The sequence below is a fragment of the Myotis brandtii genome, unplaced genomic scaffold, assembly GCF_000412655.1.
Source record: "Myotis brandtii unplaced genomic scaffold, ASM41265v1 scaffold127, whole genome shotgun sequence".
NCBI lineage: Eukaryota > Metazoa > Chordata > Mammalia > Chiroptera > Vespertilionidae > Myotis > Myotis brandtii.
This window is the reverse complement of record NW_005354464.1, coordinates 1-16399: the sequence shown is the minus strand read 5'-3', so window position 1 is coordinate 16399 and position 16399 is coordinate 1. Positions and strand designations below refer to the sequence as shown.

Here is a 16399-nt window from a genome sequence, read left to right as displayed (position 1 = left end):
GCAATCTATGTAAGTCTTAACTCCAAGTGAGCTCAACAGGTATTACCATTCCTGTTAGCTATCAGTTCAAAAACAGGACACCCAACACTTCCCTTTTCAAATGCATTAACTTTCTGTATGTCACACCAAAGCAGTCATTTTCTACACTCAGCTATCACTTGGAGTAATCAAGCAAATGAAATTGTGTTTGCTGCATTTTAGGCAGGAAATTGGGTAAATTCACATGCTATCCGATCAGAGTCAGCCTCCTGATCTCTGAAACTGGAGTTTCCCCTCCAAAACTGTAGAGCTGCCCCCAGAAGAATCCAGAAGATGCTACAACTAAGTCACTTAGGAGGAGCCCACCAGAAAGAGCCACATGATATTTGGCTCAAAAGCTACTTTCCCTTGGTTTTTCTAACATAGGAGAGACCTGTGAAATATTGGAGGGAAATATCAAAAGAATGTGTCATCTCCTGCAATCCCAGTACCTACAGTATTGCCTCTATTATTAGTTTCTTAGGATTGCCATGGCAAAATATCACAAACTCCATAGATTAAACAAGAGAAATGTATTGTCTCCCAGTTCTGGAACCCAGAACTACAAAATCAAGGTCAGTAGGACCATTCTCCCTCTGAGGTGCTTGGGAAGGAGCTCTCCTAGGCCTCTCTTCTGGTTTCTGGCAGTTCCTGGGCTTGTGGCAGCATAACTGGAATCTTCACCTGACATTATTCCTGTGTGTGTCTCTTTCTGGGGAAGAGAAGTCTAAAAGTTTCCCCTTTTTATAAGGATACCAGTAGGTAGGCCCTACTCCATCATGAATCATCTTAACTAATTATATCTCCATTGACCCTATCACCTTCTTTTTAAAAAAATATATTTTATTGACTTTTTACAGAGAGGAAGGTTGAGGGATAGAGTCAGAAACATCGATGAGAGAGAAACATTCAGCTGCCTCCTGCGCAGCATAACTGGAATCTTCACCTGACATTATTCCTGTGTGTGTCTCTTTCTGGGGAAGAGAAGTCTAAAAGTTTCCCCTTTTTATAAGGATACCAGTAGGTAGGCCCTACTCCATCATGAATCATCTTAACTAATTATATCTCCATTGACCCTATCACCTTCTTTTTAAAAAAATATATTTTATTGACTTTTTACAGAGAGGAAGGTTGAGGGATAGAGTCAGAAACATCGATGAGAGAGAAACATCGATCAGCTGCCTCCTGCACACCCCCTAGTGGGAATGTGCCCGCAACCAAGGTACATGCCCTTGACCGGAATCGAAACTGGGACCCTTCAGTCCGCAGGCTGACGCTCTATCCACTGAGCCAAACCAGCCAGGGCGACCCTATCACCTTCTGAGGCACTGGGGGTTAACTTCAACAGATGAGTTTTGGGGGGAACACAACTCAATCCATAATGCCCTCAAAGTAGGGGGTTGGGAAAAGTGATATTTTGAGGCTGGATTTTCCTTTTCTCAGCCTCAGCATTCAGTACATCTGGGTCCCACAGATTCTGATCCTGAAGGAAGACTCTTATTTGATAGTGTGCTTTTTAATCTTAAAAATTATATCTCAAGGCAGAAACACTATATGTTTTTAATCCCTAAGGAATATAGTTCTTTTTTATTATTATTACAAAACTACAATTTACATCTCAATATGCAACATAAATCACATCTTTAAACAGAAAAAGTTTTAGCATTCAAGCATCCTGGAAAGAATTTTTAATTTGTTCCAATAAGTTTACAGTTAAATTTTTTAGGCAAGAGATAGAGTTACCATTTTCTTTCCAAATGTTTAATAAAAAGAATAATTTTAAAATGGAACATTGTCATTTTATAGAATAGCATGAAATTACATTGAGAAATCAGGACAGTCATTGTATATGACATTCTAGGCATTATACTTCAAAGGGATATTAAACAAACTTGGAGTAAAATATGGAAGAAACCCTGCTTCATGTTTGTACCAAGTCAATCAAGCTGAAATTTGAAGAACCTTATATTAAGACTAGTGGCCCTGTGCATGAAATTCATGCACAGGGGAGTGGGTGTTCCTCAGCCCGGCCTGCACCCTCTCCAATCTGGGACCCCTCGAAGGATGTCCTACTGCCGGTTTACAGGGATCGGGCCTAAACCAGCAGTCGGACATCCCTCTCACAATCCGGGACTGCTGGCTCCTAACTGCTCACCTGCCTGCCTGCCTGCCTCATTGCCCCTAATCCCTCTGCCTGCCGGCCTGATCACCCCCAACTGCCCCCCTGCTGGCCAGCTCACTCCAAACTGCCCCCCTGCTATCCTGATCACCTCCAACTGACCCCCACTGATGACCTATTGCCCCCAACTGGCCCCCTGCTGGTTTGCTTAACCCTAATGGCCCCGACCCCCACCAGCCTGATCACCCACAACTGCCCTCCCTTCTTGGCCTCTAACTGCCTCTACCTCAGCCCTGCCACCATGGCTTTGTCCAGAAGAATGTCCGGAAGGTCTCCTGGAAGGTCTCCCAGTCTAATTAGTATATTACCCTTTTATTAGTATAGAATAGAGGCCTGGTGCACGGGTGGGGTCTGGCTGATTGGCCCTGAAGGGTGTCCCGGATCAGGGTGGGGGTTCCCTTGGGACGTGGGGTGGTCTGGGTGAGAGGCCTGTGGGGGTTTTCAGGCTGGCCATGCCCCCATGGAGTGAGAGTCCCCGCTGGGGGGGGCGTGGCCAGCCTGGGTGAGGGGCTGAGGGCTGTTTTCAAGCTGGCCACACTCCCTTCAGGGTGGGGGTCCCAACTGGGTGCCTGGCCAGCCAGGGTGAGGGACTGATGGCTGTTTGCAGGCAGGCCACACCCCCTTCAGGGTGGGGGTCCCCATGGGGTGCCTGGCCAGCCTGGGTGAGGGGCTAAGGGCTGTTTTCAGGCTGGCCACAGCCCCTTCAGGGTGGGGGTCCCCACTGGGGTGCCTGGCCAGCCTGGGTGAGGGGTTGAGAGATGTTTGCAGGCTGGCCATGGCCCCAGGCAACCCAGGCTCCCAGACCCTCCTTGAGCGGAGGCCACAGCAGCTGGAAGCAGGTATCTGGGATTTATTTATCTTCTATAATTGAAACTTTGTAGCCTTGAGCAGAGCCCACAGCCCGCCAGGGCAGGCAGGAAGCTTGGCTTCCTCCATCACCAGGGGCAACCCAAGCCTCCTGTTTGCTCCAGATCTGTGGCCGCTGCCATCTTGATTGGGTTTATTTGCATACTCACTCCTGATTGGCTGGTGGGCGTGGCTTGTGAGTGTAGCAGGGGGGGGGGGGATGGTCAATTTTCATGTTTCTCTTTTATTAGATAAGATGAGAGGCATTTATTCTGGCTATTCCAATGAAAAATTAAAGTCAGTGTGCTACCATCTTGGCATTTACTTAAATGTTTAAGGAATATATTATATAAATTAACACAAAATAAACAATATAAGAAATATTCATCTCTTCCAAACATCAATTAAATAATGAGTTGGGTTTTTTTCTCTATTGACCCTAAAAATACATATCAATCTTTTTGCCTCATAGGCATTCTAAATTATAATTTTTTCTTAAGTATTTCAGGGATCTTTGCCTTCTGCTTGTTTTTCTACACACTTCTTGTCATCCAATGATGACAATTTCAAGCTGATCAAATAAGGGTGTTTTTTGTTTTCTTTGCTATTAACAATCTAAATCATCTTTAACTTATCTGTAACCTAGGTAGATAGCTAATTCTTTGACCTTCTCAAACTGTATCCATAGGTGGTAGGTAGGCCAAGATCATTGCTAATATCCTTGATTTAAATATGGCAAATAAATTATACACAGATGCATATGTTAAATGTTCTGAAAGTAATTATACAATAGATATGTTAAGATAGTGATTATATTATAGGGCAAATAATTATTATATGTCTTGCAATAATAACTTGTCTGTATTCTTCCCCCAAAAATCTAATATATGTCTAAGTACAGGAAAGATTCTTCTAAGACCCAAGAAAAATCATTACTTGGTTTGCATTTATCAATATCATAATCTAAAAGAATTGTATCCATAAACTTGATCCATTAGGTAGACAGTTACTATATAAGAAAGATTTTTTATGGTTTAAAAAATAGTAATCTCACTCTTTGAAATGGGGCCTGTAGACAATACCTATACTAGTACAAGAGATTCCTATGTGTAAGGAAGAAGAACTCTTAACAAAATTCATAATTCCAAAACAGCCACCTAATTAAATATCTTTTTTTTATTGTCTAAAGTTTTACATATGTCTCCTTTTTCCCCAATTGACCACCACCCCCCATCAGCTAATTAAATATCTTAACTACAAAATTAGTGTAATATTTTCAAAATACACTAGAGGCCCGGTGTCTGGTGCATGAAATTCATGCACTTGGGGGGGGGGGGGGGGTTCCCTCAGCCCAGCTTGTGCTCTCTCACAGTCCAGGAGCCCTCAGGGGATGTCCAACTGATGGCTTAGGCCCACTGCCCGCAGGGAGTGGGCCCAAGCCAGCAGTAGGACATCCTTAGCGCTGCCGTGGGGGTGGGAGAGGTTCCCACCACTGCTGCTGTGCTTGCTAGCTGTGAACCCAGCTTCTGGCTGAGTAGCGCTCCCCCTATGGGAGCGCACTGACCACCAGAGGGTAGCTCCTATGTTGACCGTCTGCCCCTGGTAGTCAGTGTGCTTCATAGAGACCAGTCATTCCACTGTCAGACCAAAACTAGCTCTCCAAAACATCCCCCCCCCCAGGAGTCCCGGATTGTGACAGGGTGCAGATAAGGCGGAGGGACCCCACCAGTGCACAATCAGGGCCGGGGAAGGATGCAGAAGGTTGGCCAGTCAGGGAAGGACTGCAGGAGGGCTCCAGGGCATGTCCAGCCTGTCTCGCTCAGTTCCAATGGGCCGGACCCCAGCAGCAAGCTAACCTACCGGTCGGAGTGTCTGCCCCCTGGTGGCCAGTGCACATCACAGCAAGCGGTTGAGTAGCCTTAGCATGTCATTTGCTTGGTTGAAAGGCCGACCAAATGACCAGACACTTAGCATATTAGGCTTTTATTATATAGCAGCAGTCGCCAAACTTTCAGACCTTGTGGACCACCAGTGGTCCGCGGACCACTGGTTGGTGACCGCTGTTATATAGGATATTTATGAAGCCCAAGTAGCCATGAATCAAATGGCATGCCTCTAGAGAGAACATAGAAATTTGGGAAGTAGCATTAATTACATATTCCAATAAAAAGGCAAAAGTTGCTTGAATTATTTGGGTCTAATTTATCTATTTTACATCACTGGCAAAATGCTTCCTGAAAGGACTTTGCTTTGAAGCCACTATGTTAAATGAATCTTATAGAACAGAACAGAGATCCTATGGGCTCCCTGTAGCGTGTTCTGTGACTGCATGTCAGGGTTGTCCTCTGATTCGTCCTCTCTGACCACTCCATGTAGATTTATTTCTTTAGAGAAATTCACTAAAAGCCTGAGGCTCATTATACTGTAGTGGTGTTAATAGCATGTGTGTCCCATCTAAGTATCAAATCAGGGCTTCATTAGAGGTGCTATTTTATTCTAACTGTTTTAAGCAGCCTCACCTCCCAGGGCCCATGTAATCTAGTATTCATAAACATCTGCCGTGCCCTGAGGGAGTCCTCCAGTTCAACAGGGTGTGATCCTCAATCAGGTGTCCTTGAAATAGATGGGTACAGATACTTATGTATTCTATCTTCAGGAATAGAATGAAATTAGGTTATAAAAACAAAAGTTTCTGGAATTGCCTACTATTTAAATTATGCCTCAGACTACCCAATTTGCCAAGTAATTGGGAGCTAAGCAAAAAATAATCAAAGCCACATCAATAGAATTAGCCCGTTGCCTCCAGGTTCAGATCAAGGGTAAAGAGGAGTGGGGAAGAACATACACTGGGGAGTGGCAGGGCCTGTGTTTGAATCCTCTTATGGGCAACGTGCTATCAGGTGTTTGAGTTTCCTATTGTAACAAATTACCGCAAATTTAGTAGCTTACAACAACACAAATGTATTTCCCTACAATTCTAAGTCAGCAGGCCCAAAATCAAGGTGTTGGCAGGGCTGCATTCCTCCTGGAGGCTCTAAGGGAGAAGTCATTTCATTGACTTTTCCAAACTTCTACAGGGTACTTGCAATTCCTTTGTTTGTGGTCCCTTCCTCCATCTCCAAAGCCAATAGCATAGCATCATCAAGCCTCTCTCTCTCTCTCTCTCTCTCTCTCTCTCTCTCTCTCTCTCTCTTTCCCTTCTTCCTCTCTCTTTCTTCCCCTCCTCTCATTCACACACACACACACACACACACACACACACACACGCCCCTTGCACACAAACATTTTCACATCCACTATAAGAGCTGGTTATCTTAATTGAAACACACTGATTCTGAAACCAAAACCTTCATACACCTAAGAGAATCTTTTAAATTGGGCTAAGAAAATCAGCAGCGCAGACACCCCCTTCTGTGCCAAGGTAGTCTTTGAAGCCCACATGCACGCACCCTAAAATGTGCTTTGTCTTCCTCCAAGAAGTGAAAAGCTGCACCCATCCTTCTATGCTTCTGAAATTGTGGTTCTGGAATTCTCTCCGATTCAAAGTTTTCTATGCAACTTCAGGCCACTCCCTTCATCAACCAGGCACCGAATAAGGCCTCTTGTGTGTGCTGAGCATTTGTTTCCCATTTGCTGGGAGAAGAACAAAGGAAGAGAGAGAGAGAGAGAGAGAGAGAGAGAGAGAGAGAGAGAGCTCCGAACAAACACAGGAAGTGCTGAGGACAGTTTGGAGAGGGAAGGAATGTTACTGAGCCAAGCTTGAATTCGAAGTTCACTATTTTAATAATTCATTTATTCTGAATGGTGAGAAGCAGATATAGAACTAAATTAATATTCACCAGTTATTATTTATAGCAAACATACTTCCCTTATACAAGTAGATGAGTCCTGTATCATTTGCTCCTAGAAGAAGTGTGGGAGCAAGTGACTGATTCCTAATTGTTTTTACAATCAGTAGGAAGACATATATGGCGTTCCAGAGACTGTATTCCACTTCTTTCCTTCTATTAGAAGGAAATCATGGGTCTAGGATCCCTGCCGACACACCAGTGGCCTGGAAATTTTTGATTAAACATTCAAAGGATATGACATGTGTGGCGTCCTCTCCTATCTGGGCTGCGTGCCACGCTTAAATCGTAGCCATCAAGCCAGGCGGCTCCGCTCTGAAAGCCACAAACACTCCTCAGCTCTCACAGCATCTTTGCATCACAAAGTGGCTCCCATCTCATCAGAACACTCGGATGAGATAAGCTGACACTTTCAGACCATTTTATGATAAATGTACCTCATAGCATCTGCTGTAGAACCATTATCTCTGTCTCATCCTCCACTTTATTCCCAGTGGTTTTTCCTCTTTCTGTCAGTGTCTGGAGCTGGTTCCTGCCTGAAATCAGGGAAACTAGGAGGAGACCAACAAAAAGGAAAAGGAAAGAAAAGCATCAGGCATTGGCCACCCAAGAATGACGATAACATGTATCCAGTACCTACAGTGTGCCTTCTGTTTCACACATTCTATTTACGAATTAGAGAATTAAATCTCTGTATCATGCCTTAAAGACAGACTATTAATTCCACATTTTTCAAATGATAACACTAAAACTCAGAGCAGTCAAGAAACTTACTCCAAATCACACAGCTAAGCAGTGGTACAGCCAGGTCTTCTACATCACCATCAACATGCAGCCACTGTGATTTGTCATTGAAATCAGAAGACAAAATCATGGAGAGGAAAGCTTGGCACACTGTCTTAAGGATCCCATAGGGATGCTTAACTCATGAGGACAGTGCAGCACTAAAGAAACCCTGCCCAGCTGGCATGGCTCAGTGGTTGAGTGTCGACCTATGAACCAGGAGGTCGCGGTTCGATTCCTGGTCAGGGCACAAGCCCAGGTTGTAGGCTCGATCCCCAGTGTGGGGCATGCAGCAGGCAGCTGGTCAATGATTCTCTCATCATTGATGTTTCTATCTCTCTCCCCCTCTCCCTTCCTCTCTAAAAGCAATAAAAATATGTTTCTAAAAAAGAAATCCTGATTGTGAGCTCATTTGAGCCCTGAACCTGCCTTGAGTGCAAGGGGGAAGCAGATGGAGGAGAGCTGAGACATCAACAGAAATCCATTTTCTACCAAAAGGAAAAGTTGGGAGACCAAAGAGGAGGGGTACGATCCTTGTAGAGGGTGCCGAAAGGGCTAACTCCAGGAGTTTTACTGTCACCTTGGCGGCGTTTCTAAGCTAGCTGGGTGAGGAGATCCTTGGCCAGGAAGCCAGCAAGCCGGTTCAGAAGCCAGCCTCAGGTACGGCGGAAGGGAGCTTCTCTGATTGGAAGTTTCCACTTCTCACAATGAGCTAGCTAGCCAGTGGTCGGCAAACTGCGCTCGCGAGCCACATGCGGCTCTTTGGCCCCTTGAGTGTGGCTCTTCCTAAGCCTTAGGAGTACCCTAATTAAGTTAATAACAATGCACCTACCTATATAGTTTAAGTTTAAAAAATTTGGCTCTCAAAAGAAATTTCAATCGTACTGTTGATATTTGGCTCTGTTGACTAATGAGTTTGCCGACCACTAAGCTAGTCAAACACTGGTCCCTTGCACTGTAAGAGCAAGAGGGATGAAGAGTTTCAAAGCTTGCCTTTTAAATTCTCATTTGCCTCGTTTGCACTTGAACAGATTATTATTGCTGCCTACATTACAGTGTTTAATACAATGTAATCAACTTGCTAGGAAGTAAAAGTCTAACCGTTTTATGATTTGTTACATTGAAATTTAAATTTGCATATTAAGCAGCAAAGTCATTAACATGTGTACCTATTCATCAACTATGGATTATAAAACACCTCTCTAGTTGAGCCCAAACAGCAAGCCATTTTCTGATTGAATTGCTTAATCAAATAGAAGATAATTAGCAGCATTCTTTTTGTACAGTGTTTGCTTTAGTCACTTGAAATTAAAACAAAGACATTCAGAAACTTGCCCAAGTCATCCTCATAACTGTTTCGTAAGCATATCCCTGCAAAGGCTAGATTGACTCTTCTCTGGGAAAAAAAAAAACTGCACTCTAAAATAAACCTCTATAAATCAAGCAAAGCCAAGTAAATGGTACCTGAACTCAGATTCAATTTCATCACTTGAATTTCAATTCAAACCTTCATCGCTGGTGAGGGCTGATCTAAACCCCGCTTTGCGGATTTGTACCATGAGAAATACAAAGAACAGGCAGCAAACTTCCCCATATAAATGAGACTGTCTTTATAAATCAGTGGTGAGCTAACTTACTTTGGTGCTTCTAACCTACACTACAAACACAAATTCCTTCTGCACCCACCGAAGCCTCCTTTTTAACAGTGACTTCAGAGCCCTGAGTGGGCTTGTCTTAACCTCTTCCGTCTCTCACAGTGTTGACCACAGGCTTAGACCTCCTCGACCTGAGTGAACCCGTCTCACAAACCCAAACCAAAGCCAAGAAGCTGGAGGCCTCATCGAAAACCGCATCCCTCAAGAAGAAGGCTGATGGAGCTGATCTCATAGGTGCGGAGGCTGAACAGAGGGGCCCGCAGCCTCTTCGAGGCCCGGAGACGGCATCCTTAGATTTAGGTGAGGCAATAGCTAAGTGTCTGTTGCTGCTCACCCTTGCCTTGACACGAGGACGTTCCACAAATGGCATTAAAACCATGGGCAAAGGAGTAGAAAGGATTAATTCCACATAGAAAATGGCAGGACACTCGTCTTTTGTGCTTGAGTTAAGTGGCTTTGCATAACTGATATGGATTCAGTCATTTATTTATTCAACCCACATGTATTGCGCTCTTGATAGATGGAAGGCACCATACTAGGCATTGGAGCAAAAATCAGACACGAATATTTCTCTCTAGGAGCATTCAGTCTAGAGAGAGCCAGGGGAGAAGGAGAGAGAGAGAGAGAGAGAGAGAGAGAGAGAGAGAGAGAGAGAGAGAACAGGAGAGGAGAGGAAAACAACTCTAACACTAGGTTCAGGAACAGCCCAGCAGAATGGTGACATGTAATATGCATAGAGATACATTCAATACAATAGCCGTTACCATTTATTGATGGTTTATGACAGTGATGGCGAACCTATGACACGCGTGTCAGAGGTGACACGCGAACTCATTTTTTTGGTTGATTTTTTCTTTGTTAAATGGCATTTAAATATATAAAGTAAATATCAAAAATATAAATCTTTGTTTTACTATGGTTGCAAATATCAAAAGATTTCTATATGTGACACGGCACCAGAGTTAAGTTAGGGTTTTTCAACATGCTGACACGCCGAGCTCAAAAGGTTCGCCATCACTGGTTTATGATGTCCAGGACTGTGCTAATATATGTAATGATTTACATATATTAGCCCTTTAATTCATCCCAACTCTTTGAAATAAGTGAGGAACCAGGTTTTCAAATTTAAATAACTTGCCCAAAATCTCAGTTAGTATGAAGAACTGGAATTTGAGGCCAGCTCTAATTAACTTCAAAGCCCGTGCTTTTAACCACTGTACATCTTCCTGAGAAAGGAGAGCTTAACCTCAGCACGTGGAAACAGTCAAACGCTCCTTTCTCGGGAGAATGAAGGTGGCAGGCATTTTAGAAAGCCGAAGGAAACATGTATCTCTCCAGGCTGAGGCTGGCTGGTGTGTATGTGTATGGGTAAATAGTCATAAAATTAACATATTAGCAACCTATCCGTAGGTTGTGAAGATTAAAGGGGAAAGATATGTGGAGTTGCCGAGCACTGCCACGTGTACATGTTAGATGGTCATGAATTAATTTATTCATTTGTTCAGTAAACATTTCTCTGAATGCCTACCATGTTCCATACTATGTGCTAGGAATACAAAGATAAATAATATAAGCTCTCTGCCTTCATTAAGCTTACATTCTCACTTAGTAAGTTCACACTCCAGTGGAGAGATAGAAAAATGATTAATTGATTATAATAAAATATGCACCACAGTAGTCCCCCGAATTTGCAGTTTCACTTTCTGAAGTGTCAGTTACCAGTCCGAAAATGTTAAGTGGAAAATTCCAGAAATCATCAATTAATAAGTTTTCAATAGCATGCCATTCTGAGAAGCATAATGAGGTCTCCAGGGCTCTGGCTCCATCCCGCCAAGGATGTGAATCACCCCTCTGTCCAGCCTCTCCACACCATAGCTGCTCCCTGCCCCTTAGTCCTTTAGTAGCTGACTCAGTTATCAGATTGACTGTCTCCGTATTGCAGTGCCTGTGTCCAAGGACCTCTTATTTACTTAATAATGGGCCCAAAGCAGAAGCATAGTGATGCTGGCAATTCGGATATGCCAAAGAGAATCCGTTAAGTTCCTCTTGTAAGTGAAAAGGTGAACGTTCTTGATTTAACAAGAAAAGGGGGAAAAAAGCATATGCCATGGTTATTAAGGTTTGTGGTAAGAATGAATCTTCTATGCATAAAATTGCCTACTTTTTACATTAAACTTCATCTTAGGTGTACGTGATTAGGAAAGAACATAGTACATATAGGGTTCAGTACCAACCACTGTTTCAGGCATCTACTGAGGGTCTTGGAAAGTATCCCCTGAAGATAAGGGGAAACTAGTGTATATGTTGCAATGAAAGGAAGCCCAGGTCACTTCCAAAAAGAGCACCTTCATAGAGCCCTGACCCAGCCAGGGGGTTGTAGAAGGTCTTATAGGAGGTACTATGTGAGCAGAGTCTTGCAGATGAGTGGAAATTTTCCAGATGAAAAATATGGATCAGAGGGAGGGAGAAAAGAAGGACAGGGCATTCCTGATGCAGAAGAGAAGGGGGTTCACACACAAATAGACAAACACACAAAAATATCCTTTCAAGCAAATACAAACATTTGTGATAGTATTCAAGCAGTGAGGAATAAGTCTGAGAGTCACTAGGGGCTGGGATAATGGGATAATGGATGCCATACCCTTGAGTTTGGGGGAAAGGCGGGGTTGAAAGGTTTTACACATAAGAAGGACTTCAACAGATTCTACTTTAAAAAGCGTTTTTTTCTGGTGGATGCGTAGATGAAGAAGTGGGAGTAGGACTTGTGGACCAAGTAGACACGTGTATGCCAGCAATGAAGACATATAGAATGTGCCGAACTCTGTGATAAGGATACAAGAGGGAAAGAGGGAGGCAGGAAGTCAAGGTGGAAATTCTGGAGTTGTTTTGAACCTGTTTTACAGGATGGGGCAAGAGTAGGTTTGCAGTTGTTCATATGGAAAATAATACAATAATCAACAAATAATAATGCAAGAATAAACTGTGTTTTGTGTACTTACAACTGTATTACAGTTGTAAACAATACATTAGCCCCACCATGTATTTGAGGAAACTGGGATTTCTCTGTGGAGATGTCCAATCAACTGTTAAATGTATAGATCTAGAACTTGAGAGAGAGAGCTGAGCAGGAAATGGAGATTTGAACATCTGAAGCCTGTGAATGGATATCGCATTCATGGGTATAGATGACCTCACCCAAAGATCATAGAAAACATCTATATATATAAAAGCCTAAACAACCGTTGACCATTATGACCAGTCACTATGACACGCACTGACCACCAGGGGGCAGACGCTCAACACAGGAGCTGCCCCCTGGTGGTCAGTGTGATTCCACAGCCAATCTCCCACAGCCAGCCAACATCCCACAGTCCCTCCCCCTGGCCAGCCGGCCCCAAACAGCCCTGATTGCCCCTGATCGCTGGCCAGGCTGAGGAACCCCACCCATGCACAAAATCGTGCACTAGGCCTCTAGTTATAATATAACACAATATACATGTAAATGTGACTTAAATTTCTCTGCTTCTGAGGAAATGTCCTGTGTAAGAAGTCATAAAAATGTTTCATTTCAAGAACTTTGGAGGACACAGAAAGCAAACCTCTCTTTTCTTAATGGGAAAAAATGGACCTAAGATGGTTTAAGTGGTTTATTTACAGTCACACACTTGTTAATGAGAGAGAAGGACACTTTAGGTCAGATGGAAGAATGAAGCCACAGGGAGAAAATGGTCTGGCATTCTCTTGGCTTTCTCCTTTCTCTCCATCCCCATTATTAATTCCTTTCTTTGGTGAGAAACTACACAGTCTGTACAAAAGCTGTGAAAGGTGCTTTAGTTTCTTCTCACCTCCTTTAGACAGAATTTCTTTCTAGAAACATGCCAGGCATGCCTCAAAGCCATGGTCTGAGCTAGAGGCCAACAGGACCCAGCACTCCATGTGCTCATTCCCACAGGGTTCCATGGCCTCATGCACAGAATTCAGAATGCATATAGCTCTTGAAACAAATTCAGGTAAAACAACTTGATTGTTTAACTGTAAATGCAATTGAATTTCCTTAATAGATCTCATTTTTATTTAGCTACACATGTTTTAATTTTCATGTGACCTTAAAGAATTGGTCTTGGGGTTTGAAAATATCAGTTGAGTGAAGTTCACTTGTAATAACACTTCTCAACCTTAATCAGTTTCTCTTCTTCTCTCTGCACCTCATATTCTCCCCCTATCCCTCTCATTCCCTTCCTGTGTCCTTGACAGACATTCAAACACAACTGGAAAAATGGGACGATGTTAAGTTTCATGGAGATCGCAGTAGCAAGGGTCATCCAATGGCAGAGAGAAAATCATGCTCTTCTAGAACTGGATCGAAAGAACTCTTATGGTAAGGTATTTCAGTATCAGGAAATAGCCATTTAAGTGTCCACTGTATGGGTTTTTCCTCTCATGTACTGAAATAGCCAATGAGTTAAGTCAATCCAAATACTTGGTGTCATGTATAACCCCTTATATATCAACTAGAGGCCCGGTGCACAAAATTCATGCATGGGTAGGGTCCCTAGGCATGGCTGGTGATCAGGGCCAATCTGTGGGGTGACTGGCAGGGCCATCAGGGCTCCCCCGCTGGCACCCACCTTGGCTGGCCTGGGGCCTGCAGGCTGGGGGCAGCTCCTGCATTGAGCATCTGCTCCCTTGTGGTCAGTGCATGTCATAGTGACCAGTCCTTCCACCAGTTGTTCTGCTGTTCAGTCAATTTGCATATTAGGCTTTTATTATATAGGATGTTAATTACTGTGCCCTCTAAAACTAAATTTTCCATCTAAATTGTCCAAAAATAAATCAGCCAATAAGGATTCTGGTAGGTTCATAATATCAATGTGTGTTGATACTTTTCTGAACATGTAATTGAGATGATCAAAATAGGTGCATACATGTGTTTACATTCATGTGTATTTAACATATTACATGAATGATAGTTAAATTAAATGTTTCTGGTTACACAGGTAACCTTTTCTGACTTTCTTAGTCATCACTGTTAGATAATGTACTATTTAAGGGTAATCCATGGAGGCCATGAGAAAATTGGCTACCTGAATTTTACCATAATTTTATTAATTTTTTTTTTTTTAGAGAGAGGAAGGGAGAGGGATAGAGAGTTAGAAACGAAATATCGATGAGAGAGAAACATTGATCAGTTGCCTCCTGCACACCTCCTACTGGGGATGTGACTGCAACCAAGGTACATGCCCTTGACTGGAATGGAACCTGGGACCCTTCAGTCCGCAGGCCGACGCTCTATCCACTGAGCCAAACCAGCCAGGGCTACCATATTTTTAAAGCTTCCTAAAGGGCAACATGTTTCAATCTCCTATTGCCCCTCACACATCTCTGCTTATTATGACATTTCATGTTCTATATAAAGATTAAGTCACACCTGAGATGCTTTGTGAGAATCTCTACCCCCAAAACAATACTTTTTAATAAAACAGAACTTTTTGTAACAAAAACAAGATTACATGTATTTACTTTTTGCCCATAATTTAACTGAATTCTAAATCAGAGATAATAACACCTAGCAGGTCACAGCCACTTAAATTCCAAAGAACTTATATGCATATATGGGCACACAATAGTGCAGTAGGCCTGGGGTGGGTGTTGGAGGTGGAGGAGGTCAATAGGGGAAAAAGGGGAACATCTGTAATACTTTCAACAATCAAGATAATTTTTTTAATTCCAAAGATGGTCATTAAAATAAAAACATATAAAAGTTATATTTTTAATCAAAATTCTGGTGAGAGTTTTATTACTGCAGCTCTCGATGATCCAAGTTCTCTAGGTTTCTCGGCTGGCTCTCTAGCTAACTGCCTCTCAGTGTGCATCGGTCTCCTTCATTCCCCCCTCAGGTCCTCCGAGCACAGATCCCAGCCTGAACTGAGTGCTGGGAAAAGCGCCCTGAACGCCGAGTCAGCTTCAGAGCTGGAATTAGTGACTCCAACACAGGTAACCGAGCAACTCTTCAAGGAACCCGTCTTCTCTCATAGATCATTTCTATCTTAAACAGTTTATTTAAATGTTCACAAAAAGTTTTAAGTATGTTTTCTATACCTTTTTTGCATGTGCTTTCTTACTCAGTTATCTGTCTCGGTGCTTAAAATATATATATATTTGACTGACAAATGTGTTAATGATGTCAGTCATTAACTGTGTACTTAGCACTTTTTTCTTTTTCTACCATTTACTGTCCCATGACTTTGCAATACAAACTCTGTACTACTCCATTATTAGCACTATTGATGTAGCAGAGTACAAAGAAGAGGAAATTACATCTCGCATGTTCATTTCCATCTCTGCCTGTGGAACAAGGTACTTACGCATCAGGATCCTGATTGCCACGTTCAAATACATTTCAGGGAAGGAATAAATAATTAGAGGAGTAGCAGCAATATTCATAGTAAAAGCTACCATCTCTGGACTTTACTATGTGCTTTTTATGTGTTACATCTAATACGGAGATAATCCTGTGAATTATTATTGGCCTCACTTTAAAGATCCTTCAAAGGGTATCAGTAAAGTAAAAATTATTTTCCAACTAATCACTGGTCGGAGTGGGTGGGAATAGGACCGGCCTGTCTACCACTTGACTCTCAACTACAGTGTAACTGACTTGTCTCTAACTAGTTACCACCTACAATCTTTTCAAATTCATTCTAGCACTTTTCAAGGGTACTGCTGGGGTCTAAAAACCACAAAGATCTCTTAAGAAATGTGTCTACATTCATGCACTCTGCAATTTAGTTGAAAATAAAATGGGTGGAGTGAAATAAGCCAGAAATTTTTTCTTGAGTTTATTAGATAAGATATTGAAACTAAAGGAATAAATATAATGTCTGAGGTGAAGTAAAGGGATAATTACGATAATAGAAAATAATATTAAATGTATGCTAAGTACATATATTAGCTCATTTGATCCAGAAAAAAAATGGCTCTATGAGTTAATATATTAGCCTTATTTTATAGGTGGGGAAACTAAGGCACAGTGAGATTAAGAAAAGTGTCTATGCACCCACAGTTAGTAA

General features: G+C 42.6%; 1 protein-coding gene across 1 annotated transcript in view; it reads left to right on the top strand.

Annotated features, from left to right (window-relative positions):
- LOC102251958 (PEX5-related protein) overlaps positions 1–15323 on the top strand; it is a gene marked incomplete at its 3' end in the record, with an annotated part of 103528 nt that extends 88205 nt beyond the window's left edge. The window contains exons 6-8 of the mRNA XM_014534205.1: positions 9432–9629; positions 13584–13707; positions 15227–15323. Coding sequence (XP_014389691.1) covers positions 9432–9629; positions 13584–13707; positions 15227–15323 — 419 coding nt within the window. The remainder of the gene's footprint in view (positions 1–9431; positions 9630–13583; positions 13708–15226) is intronic.
- Positions 15324–16399: the final 1076 nt, after the last annotated feature.